General features: G+C 35.0%; 1 protein-coding gene across 1 annotated transcript in view; it reads right to left on the reverse strand.

Moving 5' to 3' along the window:
• Window positions 1-7,465: 7,465 nt before the first annotated feature.
• UBE2K (ubiquitin conjugating enzyme E2 K) overlaps window positions 7,466-13,783 on the reverse strand; it is a 73,967-nt gene continuing 67,649 nt past the window's right edge. Inside the window, exons 6-7 of the mRNA XM_040485326.1 lie at window positions 11,846-11,974; window positions 7,466-11,514 (exon numbers count right to left, since the gene is read on the reverse strand). Coding sequence (XP_040341260.1) covers window positions 11,440-11,514; window positions 11,846-11,974 — 204 coding nt within the window. The 3' untranslated portion in view covers window positions 7,466-11,439. The remainder of the gene's footprint in view (window positions 11,515-11,845; window positions 11,975-13,783) is intronic.

Raw genomic sequence — 13,783 nt, forward strand, 5'->3', positions numbered from 1 at the left:
TGTTTTGGGATAATGAAAATGGACTAAAATCGAGCTAACAGATGCCTGACTCTGAATATGCTAAAAACCACTGAACTGTACATTTTAAATAGGTGAATAATATGGTATGTGATGACATCTCAGCAAGTCTGTTAAAAGCACACGGCATATCTTGACACACATATCTCATTGCATTCTATAAAGACATTTTCAAAATAGTATGAAAACTTATACATTTGTATTCACTGATTTAAAACATAAAGACAGACCATTTCCTTTCTTCATGTCTTAGTATTTGACAACTCTGATATAATAGTTTACATCAGGACTATATGGTTATTGATTGCCAAAAGACCATACCTTTTTTACATTTTTTTCTTTTTGATTACTTTTCTTTTTTTTTTTTTTTCAACGTTTATTTATTTTTGGGATAGAGAGAGACAGAGCATGAACGGGGGACGGGCAGAGAGAGAGGGAGACACAGAATGGGAAACAGCCTCCAGGCTCTGAGCCATCAGCCCAGAGCCCGACGTGGGGCTCGAACTCACGGACCGCGAGATCGTGACCTGGCTGAAGTCGGACGCTTAACCGACTGCGCCACCCAGGCGCCCCTTTTTGATTACTTTTCTATGTACCCAATATTGTCAATTTTTTCCTTGCATTCCAGTTAATTGCAATGTAATTTTATACATGGTAAAAATATATTAGATAATATATCAGCTCCTTTCATTTTGTTGATCTTCTCCAGACTATTTCATCCTTCTGGTCCTCTATGTATTGGAATGGCTGCTTAGGCTTGCTGCAGAGCTGACATTCTGGATTTCTCTTCACTCATTCCAGACATAACCAGCTCCTATGTTGTAGCTGTCTTTCTTTTGTATGGCTTACTCCTTCATTCTGGCGAGTGTATCATTTAGGTGCTTCCCAGGAAAAAGATAATGAAAGACGAAAATGTTTTGAGACCTTGAATATATGAAAGTATCTTTAGTCTACAGACACCTCAGCTGGGAATACTTAGAAATAATTTTGACTCGGGTGCCTTGGTAGCTCAGTTGGGCATCTTGATTTCAGCTCAGGTCATGATCTCATGGTTTGAATTTGAGCCCAAAGTCCTGCTCTGCACTGACAGCACAGAGCCTGCTTGTGATTATCTTCTCTACCCTTACCCTCTTCACTCTCAAAATAAGTGTTAAAAAATAATAATTTTGACTCAAAACTTCTAAGTCACTGCTTCATTGTCCTAGCTTCCTGTATCGTTAAGAAACGATGAAATTCTTATACCCAATTCCATTTTTTGGGCTGTCTCATTTTCCTAATGTTCTGAAACAAAATATGTCCCGCTGTGGGTGTTTTTTCATTCATTGTGTGGGGTGTGCAGTAGGCTTTTTCAAAGTAGAGAGGAGTGTCCTTAAATGGCAGAGAGAGAGAGAGAGAGAGAGAGAGAGAGAGAGAGAGAGAGAGAATCCCAACAGGTTCCACACTGTCAGTGCAGAGCCCAGCGTAGAGCTCAAACGGTGAGTTCATGACCTGAGCTGAAGTCAGACATAGAACCACTGAGCCACCCAGGAGCACCTCCCTGGATTATTTGTTTAATACTTTGCCTCATTCCATTTTAAGAAGTCCCATTAACCAGATGTTGAACCTTCTGGAGTGGTCTTGTAATTTCAAACATTCTGTATTTTAAATTTTTTATTGTACTCCTTAAACTTCAAATGTTTTAACTAAATTTTACGTGAACTATAATTTACAAAATCTACTTTATATAAAGCATTCTGTACTTTTCTCATGGATGCAATATCTTATCTTTGAAGACAGTTATATTTTCAGATTTTCTTCTCCCTGTATTGATCCTGTTTTGGTCTTGGTCATTACTGGTGGAGCAATCTTCAAAAACCTGGTGATTCTTGAGGGGTGGCTCGGTCAGTTAAGCATCGGACTTCGGCTCAGGTCATGATCTCACGGTTCATGAGTTCCAGTCCCATGTCAGGCTCTGTGCTGACATACTGGAGCATGGAGCATGCTTCAGATTCTGTGTCTCCTTCTTTCTCTCAAAAATAAATGTTAAAAAAAATTTTTTTTTAATCTGGTAATTCTTGAGTTTGTTCATACTTTGAGGTTCACTGGGTAGGGAACTTTGCTTTCTCATTGGAAAATCTCCAAATGTCTGAATCTCTTTGAAGGTCTTTTCTCTGGGATGATGGAATTTCTACAGAAAAGGATCCTGTCTCCTTTTCCCTGAGACTTAACTGTCAGCATTCTAGAAACCAGGAATCTACCATCCAAGTATACAGAATTTTAATTGATCTCCATTTCCAATCTATAACAGTATCTCAATCTGAAGACTTGTTTTAAATTCTCAAGAGTACTTCTACTTCGATGGTAAGGATAGAGTAGTAACCTAGCTACTTACCTTACTGGGTAGAAGGAAATACATTGTCAACCAATCCCCACTCCCAGCCCAACATTTCATACCCACATTCTCCAAGGTCTGTTTTCTCCTAGCTCTAGGTCTCTGAGTCTTAAGGAACAAATCATCTTGCTTTTAAAATAAACACTCCTGTAGACAATTAGGTTTGAACTAACATGTGCTCTACTACTAAATCAGTTTCTACTCCTGTCTGCTTTCCATCTTCCAAAAGTATTCTGGCATTGTTTTCTTTTCCATGCTTCATCTCTATAGATTACTACTTTTAAAAACATGTCATTTCAGTCCAGTTTTAGGAGGAAGCTAGTATTAAAGCATTTGCGGTACCCATCATGTTTTTAATCAGAAGCCCATGCAGCATAATGTGTAACAGAGAAAAATCCAAAACAATCTACACCTCTAGTAGGGTAACTGGTATGTAAAATATGATAACCCTACTCAATGGCTTACCTATAGCCATTTAAAATATTTACATAAAAAAATTTTAAAGAGCTGTGATTATGTTTTAAAAAGCTGAATATTGACAAGTATTGGCTTAGTTGTATAAAAACAGTACATTAAAGAATACTCCAGAATATTAAGTAAATTCTAGGAAATAGGATTAGGACTTAATTTAAGTCTAAGTTTCCTGAATGAGCATATTTTTATCATACACACACAAAATGCTTTTAAAATAAAACAAGAAAGATTTTGGCTAGAAAACCCATATTCTCAGTCTGACAATGCCAGTCATCATGTTACCTCTGGACAAGTAAAGTGCTCGGTTTTTTTGTTATCTCTAATTCGAAAGGCTGCAGAATTTTCAGACCAATTTTCATATTAATGATGTAAGCCAGACCTAATCTGTCAGAGTTAAAGACTAAAGAAAAGGTCAAGGAAGCAAACTATTCAGGAAGCAGCATTTGTTAAGTATGACAGAAAGTGAAATAGGCAGAAGAGAAAAAAAAAAAAAAGCATAAACCGTTTAATGCAAAGAGGTATTAGGAAAAAGAACTGCTGGGTGATGTAAAAAATCTAAATAAGACCCATGGAAAGTAATAAAGAGTATAAGGAGTTATGTCTGGAGAAAGAAGCAGCTCCTCAAAGGCCCAGTGAACAAAGTATTAATCTACTGAATTAAGCTGAGAGTTGGTGATAGAAGGTTGGAAGGGCAACGTGGGCACATTAAAAGGATTACCATTTAGGGATAAGGTTTTTGGTTGCAGTCCCTACATGGATGTCTTCCCTCCCACACAGCACTCTTTTCCCTTCCTACCCTGCCCTTCTCAGGTTTAAAACCTTGATCTTTGTGCCTTTTCATCATTTTGCCTTTCCTTCCTTTCATAATCTTTTCCTTCTATCTTCACCTTCTAATTATTACCTCAATCTAGATATAACTTCCTTGTTTTCAGTTTACTTTTTCTTTAACTCTACATCAGTTCCAAAGCAATTTCTATTCGAGTAGGTGCCCCTTACCTATACATATCCTGCCCCCAAAGTCACCCTACTTTCTCAATGCTTTCATGTATGCAACAGTCCTCCCTCAACCTAAATTCCATTACAGATCTTCCTCAATTTACAATGGAGTTATGTACCATTAAAACAATAGTAAGCTGAAAATATCATAAATTGAAAATGCACTTAATATACCTAACATTACAGCTTAGCCTATTTTAAACATTCTCAAAACGCTTACATTGGCCTACAGTGGGGCCAAATAATTTAACACAAAGTCAATTTTAGAATGAAGTGAATACTTCATGTAATTTATTGAATACTGCACTAACTGTAAAAAAACAGGATGGCTACATGTGTGCAGAAAGGTTCTAAGTGTATCATTATTTACCCTCATAATCATGTGGCTGACATCTGCAGATCACTTCTACTGCCCAGCATCGTAAGAGAATATCATACTGCATACTACTAACCCAGGAAAAGACCAAAATCCAAAGTATAGCTTCTAATGAATGCATATTGCTTTTGCACACCATCATAAAGTTAAAAAAAAAAAAAAAAAGTAAATCAAACCATTCTAAGTCAGGGACCATCTGTACTAAATGAAGGTAAAGGTTAGGGACAAAAATAGGGAGGTCAAGAGATAGTAGGTATAATTGATGGCACAGAAATATAATTAACTTAGTGTTAACAACAAAGCCTAGAGTTACTTACAGAGAGGGGAGTACATTGCTTAGGTAAAATAAAAACAAAAACCGGAAGCATTTAGTGGCTTCTAATGCTGGCTTAGCTGGAAGAGCATGCAACTCTTGATCTTGGAGTCCTGAGTTCGAGCCCCACTTTGGGGGTAGAGGTTCCTTAAGTAAACTTAAAAATACAGATTTAAAAAACCCACCAGAAACATTTAAAAGCTATGGTCTCAATGGATTAGTACTACAGGTAGGAAAAGGATTATAGATTTTCCACTATGAACTCTTCCCTACTGATGGTTGTTAAAAATACACATTTATCATTTGGAAAACATTTTTAAAGGAAAATCAATCATGCTAATTACTATTACCCTGAATTCATTTTTCTTTCTTTTATGGGGGTTGGGGTGGGGGAGAAGTAAGTCCTATGCCCAGTGTAGGGCTTGTACTCACAACCCCATGATCAAGAGCCGCATGCTCTACCAACTGAGCCAGCAAGGCACTCCAAATTCGTTCCTTTATAAAAAATGTTGCCTTCTGACTACTTCTGTGCCATGACATCTTAAGGCTGACCTGAAAGAAGCTACAGCTCTCCTCATATACACAGAAGTATGACATACAACTATAGAAGTAACTGAGGTGGAATAAAATATTAAAATAAAAAAACGGAATGAAAGTTTTTAGGGTCAATTAGATTTTATGGTTTAAAAAGGTCATTTTTTATGGGTTTGATAAACAAAGAATGCTATTTTCTTATTCCAAAAACAGAAAAAAAAGTATGTTTGGTACAGGTAAAGCAACATCAGAAGTCATGGAACATTAATTATGGTTGAAATTAGTTTACCAAAACATTCTGTTTAATTCATACCATTGGTTTGACTGGTTTGGGTACACTTTCCTTGAAGACCTTACTCCCACCTGAACTGGTTTTCCTTTTCATGCTTGCAAATGATCCCTCCATATTTCCTATTTTTAAGGAAAACAAGAATAGCATTACAGGTCTTAAAATGCTACCAAGTTTAGTAGGGACATATAAATAACAGTATGATGGGTTTACAACAAAACCCCCATGTCTTTGGGTATCTAACTCATTTAATTACATATATATAAAGGAATGAGACTGTAAGGTCACCCTTTCTCCTTAAAATTCTAGAATTCTATATTGTTAGAAGAATATCAGTGCAATGCCAATGTCATTACTCTTGCTCCTCAATATTGCTGAAGACACAAAGGTCACTCATCTAATGCAAATAATGATGTGTATCAAAAGGAATATATAGATCTCACATATTAAAAATGAACTGAGGAACAAATACAATAACTAAACAACTCTATGTTAGCGGTGTATGTGAAGAAAAGACACTGCTAGCTGCCCTTCAATCAAAGTAGGTATATTCTGCATATGCAGCAAAGCTTTTATGCTGTAAATGAGAAACACAGTATTAGGTATATTAACTCTGTAAGAATTAAATATACTTTGGGTTTCTCCAATGTCCAGTTTTATAGTACTTGTCTTGCTTTACCTATGTATACTTTAAAAAAGGCTCTACAAATATTGTACAGAGTATTTAAACAGCTTGGCTTTCTTGACCTTGGTTCTGTATCTAATTAAAAGATAATTTACAATAGGAAGATTAAATAGAGTTAAATTGTGCTTTAATGTCTTTTTACTGAAATTAAATGGGGTAATTGAACATTACATAAATCCATGAGCAGATACATTACTGTGGGATATACTTCTAAAAGGGATCAGTAAATTTCATGCTTTTCACTGAAAATCTTTAAACCTGACTGACCATCCTTTGCTAGGGATGGGTATGAGAGCTCACTTGAATTCCATCTGTTATTCTTGATTTAATATGTAAAGATTCAGCTTGCTCCATGAAAAGAGGACTTCATGCTGGTATTCCAGCCAGGAGCAATTCCATCTCCAGGCTACAGAAAAGTCATAGGTCTGCTGAAAGCTGGTTATGAATGCCCTAGAGACATAAAGTAACAATCAGATTCGCCCTGTGAAAGAACTAGTACAAACCCTAACCAACAAAGCCTCTCTTAATTATCAGAATTGGAGGTAGGGGGTAATCCAAGGATAGTAACCCAGGACTTTCTGAAACAATTCAGTTTTTTCCATGGTAACAGGCACCCTCATTTCCAGAATGATTTCTGTGTATATATAAAAAAAGAATAAACATTACTTTCAGTACATTCTGGATTACTCTAAATTTTGGATTCAAACCTAACCAATGTTCTATTTTCAAATAAATAACTTTAGAATTCAACAGTTTCAATGCAGTTTTAAATTCAAAATATAATTTATTCCACTTATCATCATATGCTCATCACTATGAACTTTGTCTAAGAGACCTATCTACTTGGTCCCTTTCTTGCTCAAAGCAATGTGGAAGCTTAACTGCCTATCCCTAAGAGGAGTACCCAGAAAGAAGATATAACCATTTTCAGGGGAAAACATGCATGCATTTATTTTTAAGAATTCCCAGTAAGGGGGAAAAAAAATTCAACATCTTTAAAAATGTGTTTATTTTTTAAAAAATCAGTTGTGTACAAAAGTGTTTCGTAGCTTTTAATTCTCAAGACAAATACCCGACCCTCCACCCATAACCCACCCTGTTTCAATGGTCTTTCTGGTTAACCCACCCATTTTCCCCTTACAGGAAGTTAATGGCTCAGAATAGACCCTCCTACAGAATTTATCATCACTAACAGATTGTTTAGAATAGAGATCTAGAGAAGCTAACAAGCAAGGTTCTTTCTCAGTGAGGTTAATGAGAATCCCTATAATGGCAGTAGACTTCCAGCAGACACCACAACAAAGCACCATCAATTGCTGAAAGCTAAAAAATAGATATTTTCAATAGTATTTCATTTTCTATTGGAAAAGTCTTTAAATTACATTAAATAAGTCTCTTTCCCCCCAAAGAAATAGTCTAGCTTTTATTATGATGCCTGTAAAAAGTAGGTAACAGCAAGCACACAAGGATCGTTTAACAGCACAGTGCAATGATTTGTATTCACTCACCCCCTAGAACCAAACTGATAAACTGTGCCACACCTGATTATATATAGCAGCATGGTTGAAATAACCAAGCAAAAGGTGACACATTCACAACTTACATTTAGGTGATCACAGGTTTATGAGGGTAGATCAGTCCAATAAAGTAGTAACAGAACAAACAGGACGAGGGAGATACTAACATTCCCCTATCCCTATGCCACAAGATTTTTGATCCATATTGCAACAGTGCAAACAGAACATGTGACATTATGTGTTAGACACTGCAGAAAAGTAACATTTGAGAAAAAGGCCATTTATCAGTAAGTACTTCAAATTGCCTTCTTCCCCAGTGATAGCAAACAGTTGATGTTAAGCATTTATTTTAAACTGGTACTAAAGGAATGGAAATGCAAATTTTTTAAATCAATGGTTTGTACCCTGGAATTGAAATTTCTTGAACTAGAAAAAGTGATTAATACAACATCATTTTCTAAAGTCCATGAAATAAAATTAACTGTAAACAGACAGCTTCCTTTTTCACATCCAAACATTGATTCCATCTTTGTACAAGAAAGTATACCTGGCTCCAACCCTTCCGTGCCTGAATCCATCTTAAATCTTTAAAACAATAAAAATGCTTTATTGTATTCCTATAATTTCCTGTATTGTGGAATCATAATCATACCCCTATTGCAGAGTTTTAAAAGCTCAAATCAGGCATACACTTATAGCCAAGATCTGCTTTTTCACATCGATAAACTTATTAATAAGCAGCCTAAATAGTAACACAATATGTTGTATTCTGTAGTGCATAAAATAAGCAATATCCAGTTTAAATGCCAATTCTTTCTTAGAGTTACTTTAAAAAAATTATTTTTGCATAGTTTTAAGCGCCACCAACAATCACAAATGTGAAATACTTCCAAAAAGAAAAAAAGTCAGTCTTAGGTTCATTTCATAGATTTCTCGCCTCAAAAGCAAAATACTCAGAATCCAAACATATACATACTTTTATGTGTTATGTGTTTAAGTAAACCACAGTCACAATTCCAAATATTTTGGGTAGCCAACTCAGAATCTAATTTAGTACAAAGTTCCTCAAATATTTATAAACCATCTACTGTATACTTATTTGGGTGACAAATTGCTATTCATTCATTCAGTAATCTGTAATGAAATACTATACAAGTATTTGTCCTTTTAAAAGTCGGGCACATACCCAGGAAATAGACCCAATTATAATAAAAGCCTACTAGATTATCAGTGACCTCTAGCAAATCTGCCTGCTCTAAATGAGATACTATTTTATGTATATAAATATTCTTGACTATGTACAAGGATATATATATATTCTTGTACATAGTTTATATATTTATATATAAATTTATATATATATATAAATTTATATATATATAAATTTATATATATATATTTAACCATAATTTTTGAGGCCTTTACAACCGACGAATCACAAAAAACTGAGAATTATAAAAATAATTTCTACCAGGGTACCTTTCCCCTAGACCTGCACTTTCAGTGTCCTTTTCCCAAACATGTAAGACCAAAGGAAAAAAAAGCAATTGCCTTAATTTCTATGTTTGGGGAAATACATCTATCTGTAGAGAAATAAAAAAGAAGAAGGGCAGTGGGAAATACATTAGAAAGAGGAATTATCACATTTAATGTAAATGAGGTAAATAAATTTTTGAAATGAAAACTGCATTATGGAGAACCTCTCATACCAAATATTGTACTTTTCAATTTCCTGGGCACTGAGTAGAGGAGTAGATGGGGTTAATATGCATAAAAATCAAAGGCAAGGTATAAAGGTATAGCTGCCTCCAAGAGCTAAGTATGTAATGCTTGACTTTAGTAATCTCTGAGTTCGTTCTTTTGTCTAACCACAGGAGAATTAAATATACCCTGATAATACAGGCAAATAGTAAATTGGGTAGATGTGTTTGATATTTAAAATAATCCAAGTATTACCAAGCCACCCTCCACTTAAAAAAAAAAAAAAAGTTAATTCTAACCAACAGTAGAACAAAACTGTTCACATTTTCACACAATCCCAACCTTACTTCAAAATATAAAGTACAAGGTTTTAGCTATTTAAAATAAATAAAGAAAAATCTTATTTCCTTTGGCATCTTAGAAAGTAACTAAACTATAACAATTAAAGGAGGTGATTGTATAAAGGAATTTATACTTAAGCAAACACATAGGGGAAAAAAACATACCAACTTGTGTTTAGTATGCAATAATATCAACTACAAGAGCTTACTATTAATTAGGAAAGCCTTACAAGTTTTTGGAAGAACCTTCACATCTTTAACATTACAATATATTTAATAATGGTTCTTTTATTGCTTCTAAGATTATTGAGAAGTCAAATGAAATTATGCTGAATTTATGGTTCAAAATTATTTTGCAAACACTTAACGATTGTAATTTAGGATAAATAACACTTGAAGAAAGCAAACCTTTTATAATATGACTTTCAATATACAGCCTTACTTTAATTCATTCTCATTCCATTACATTTTTGTTATTTTGCATTGGTCCTGAAAATTTATAAGAACTGTGTTTCTATGTATAGAACTGACTGCATAAGTCCATTTCAGTCTTCATAAAATGGTCACATTAGTGTTTGAGCTTGCAAAACTAATAATTTTCAAACTTTTGAACTTAGAATGAAATGTAACTTTAATACGAATAGAAAGTCTGACTATGTACAAGAAAAGGTAAAGTTTTCAATTCTCATATTATCAGAAACATCATAAAGAAAGCTAGATTTATAACACACTTCTATTCCTATGTGTATGTGAAGTATGTACAGTAAAACACCACACAGCTTTCATGTGTCAATAGGGGTAAATGCAAGCAAGAGTGACTTTTAAAGTACCTGATAAAGCAATCTCTATAAAGCCAAAATTAGGCTAAAAAACTGCAAATAGTTGATTGCATCCTTGGAAGAGCTCAAAGAAAATTTCATCAGTTTAAAAATAGAAAGATGTCAAATTCACTGAAAAACTAAGTTGGGTTCTTTCATTAAATCTTGGGAATACTGCAACATCAAATATTTGCTGTTTCTGCAAGAGGAACAAAATTGGCAGCTCCATTTTTACATTATTACTCACACAGGAAAGTTTTAGAAGTGGAGAATTGTAACAAAACATTCCAAATGGACGACCTAAAAATGGAGCAAGGGGTAATGCCCCTCGGCATTATTTCCTCAACAAATACAGAATACAAATTTACCATCAGAATATTAGCTGTGTGTGGTAAGAGGGGGAAAAATAGATATGGTGTCCCAGTCTGTGGACAAGGACAAAAAGGCTCTGAATAGGTCACCATCTTCAATTCTGGATAAATCTCATATTTAAGAATTCTCAAATGCTTAAAATGTTGGTCTTTTCAGCTACCCATCCTAAGAAGTCAAGTACAAGCATGCAAGTAAATTCACAGGCACAGAGGATCCATGTTAAAAACAGTTAAGGTAGCTGTGATGCAACACCAACAATTTGAATGGCCCTGACACACTCAAAATATTATCTTAATTATTCAACGAAATCCTGAAGCAAACTCTTGCTAGTCTTGGTACACTGCTAAACACTAAAGTAGCATGTTTTTTCCATGGTTTCAGCTTAGCTCAAAGAATTTTTACACTATTAAGAAAAAAATTAAAGTATTTCCCCTTTTTAAATTTACACAGACGTTTAATTAGCTTTATTTACAGAGCAGGGATTTTTTTTTCAGTCTCCAATGGTGCCTAGATAACATCATTAGGCAAGAATGCCAGTTTAAAAGAAATCTATGCAGAATCCTAAAAATAACAGATGTTGATGCTCCTCAAGAAAGGGCAAGCTTGACTATATCAGCAGCTCTTTCTCTATGCCTCAGTTACTCAGAAGCAATTCTGTTGCAGTCTCTACATCCCATGATTTTGAAGACAAGGCCACTATTACTGCATTCTGTAGAGAAGAAAGGGGGACACAAAAAAATCAAATCTCAAAATATTTTTAAAATACTGAATCATGCACTATCTTTATATTGAGAAATCACACCTTGTTTTCTTTTTTTTTTTAAGTTGCCTGGCATTTGTACTGCATAAAAAGCTCCTAAACCAATGACTGGAATTAGCAAAGGGAAAAGAAAAATCACTGATTATAATAACAGAAGAAAGTTTATCAAAACTAGATTTAGAGAGTATCTTTGAAACACTTTTGTCAGCCAAGGATTTGCAGCAATAATTTTAAGTCAATCAATAAATGTATCAAAATAAGTATGCTTTTATATACTTACCCTATCAAAGCCCATAGCACATAAGTTTTCTATTTTTTTGGTGTATTCTGGACTAGAAACTGGTGCTCCAGCATACACATGTGCCCAAAGTCGAGCTGTCTGTTTGAACATTTCAGGATTTTGTTTGTACTATATGGAGAAAAAAAATCAAATGACATGACAATACAGTAGTAGTATTCAATACTTAATTGCCTAAGAACTTGTTTCTTTTCTTTTTTTTAAGTTTACTTACTTTGAGAGAGAGAGCACATGCACAAACAGGGGAAGGGCAAAGAGAGAATCCCAAGCAAACTCTGCACTGCCAGTGTAAGCCCAATGTGGAGCTTGAACCCATGAACTTCCAGATGATGACCAGAGCCGAAGTTGGACGTGAAGTGTCAAACATTATACAACTAAACAGAATTATTTGCTTCTAAAACTAGGTGGACATTCACTAATAAATGTAACTGACCTTTGTACTAACCACAGTTCATGACAGAATACAACTAGACTTCACTGTTTTGCTAGAGCTGTATTAGCATACAGTGATTTAAGGATATGCCATGTGCAATGCCTGTTTGTTTTTTTAAAGATTTTATTTTGGGGACACTTGGCTGGGTCAGTTGGAGAGCATGGGACTCTTGATCATGGGGTTGAGTTCAAGCCCCATGTTGGGCATGGAAACTACTTAAAGGAAAAAAAACAGATTTTATTTTTAAGTAACCTCTACACCCAACTTGGGGCTCGAATTTACAACCATGAGGTCAAGAGTCGCATGTTCCACCGAACAAGCCAGGCAGGTGCCCTGATTTACAGCATGTTTTGAAAGGTTTATGAACTTATCTCTTAAAAGTACCATAAAGTACTTTAAAAAAAAATTTTTTTTTTTAACGTCTTTTATTTTTGGGACAGAGAGAGACAGAGCATGAACGGGGGAGGGGCAGAGAGAGAGGGAGACACAGAATCGGAAACAGGCTCCAGGCTCTGAGCCATCAGCCCAGAGCCTGACGCGGGGCTCGAACTCACGGACCGCGAGATCGTGACCTGGCTGAAGTCGGACGCTTAACCGACTGCGCCACCCAGGCGCCCCCATAAAGTACTTTTAAAATGTAATACTTCCCATTCTCATTGGAATGAGATAAATTTATTCTCAAATACTGAGGCCAACATTACTTAACAAGTGACATATAAATTTAAAATAACTATTCAATTCACTTTAATACTTCTTTTAAAAGTATTGAATATTTTAAGACTGATAAGCTTCTACTGTATATTAAAATGAAAAACCTAGTTTCTACCATGTTAATTCTTAATAAGAGAATAAGTCAAATTATTGAACTGTTTTAGGAACAAGAAGAAAGTGCTTAGACCAACTTCAGGCTTTGAGGCTCAGATCTCCAATAGGAACTCAAAGCTGAGACTCAAGCTATGGTTTTGACTACCCAGAGGGAATGAACAGTGTATATATGTAGCACGTAAAACCCTAATTCTAAGCACTCTGAGACAAACAACAGACGATATTAACAAGTATATACATTAAACAAGGAGTGAACAGCTTTTCAAGGGAAAGGAACAGGTTTTACTAAGAGGAAAGTTTCCTCAGGCAGAGGAAACATGACAAATTGGGGGAAATAACCAGTATAAATGAATGCCATCTTGAAAAGGCAAGGAATCCAAGGAACAGTAAGAATTTAGATAGATAAGCTGGGTTTGTAGACAGTTCAAATCATGGAAAAGCTCTGCAAACTAAAGAATCTGGATTTACCAAGTAGGTAATAGCAGAGCTTCCAATAGGTTTTTAGTAGTAAAGTAAAATAAGATTTGTACTTTACAAAGCTAACTGGTATCAATGTAGAAGATGGGGGAAGGAAGAGGCCGAAGAAGGGGTAGGTATAAGAGCAGTCGAATGGAGATATTTTTAAAAATGTGAACTAAGGCAAATCAGAGAAGTATGATGAA

This window comes from Herpailurus yagouaroundi, unplaced genomic scaffold, assembly GCF_014898765.1.
Source record: "Herpailurus yagouaroundi ecotype Mexico unplaced genomic scaffold, PumYag 28, whole genome shotgun sequence".
NCBI lineage: Eukaryota > Metazoa > Chordata > Mammalia > Carnivora > Felidae > Herpailurus > Herpailurus yagouaroundi.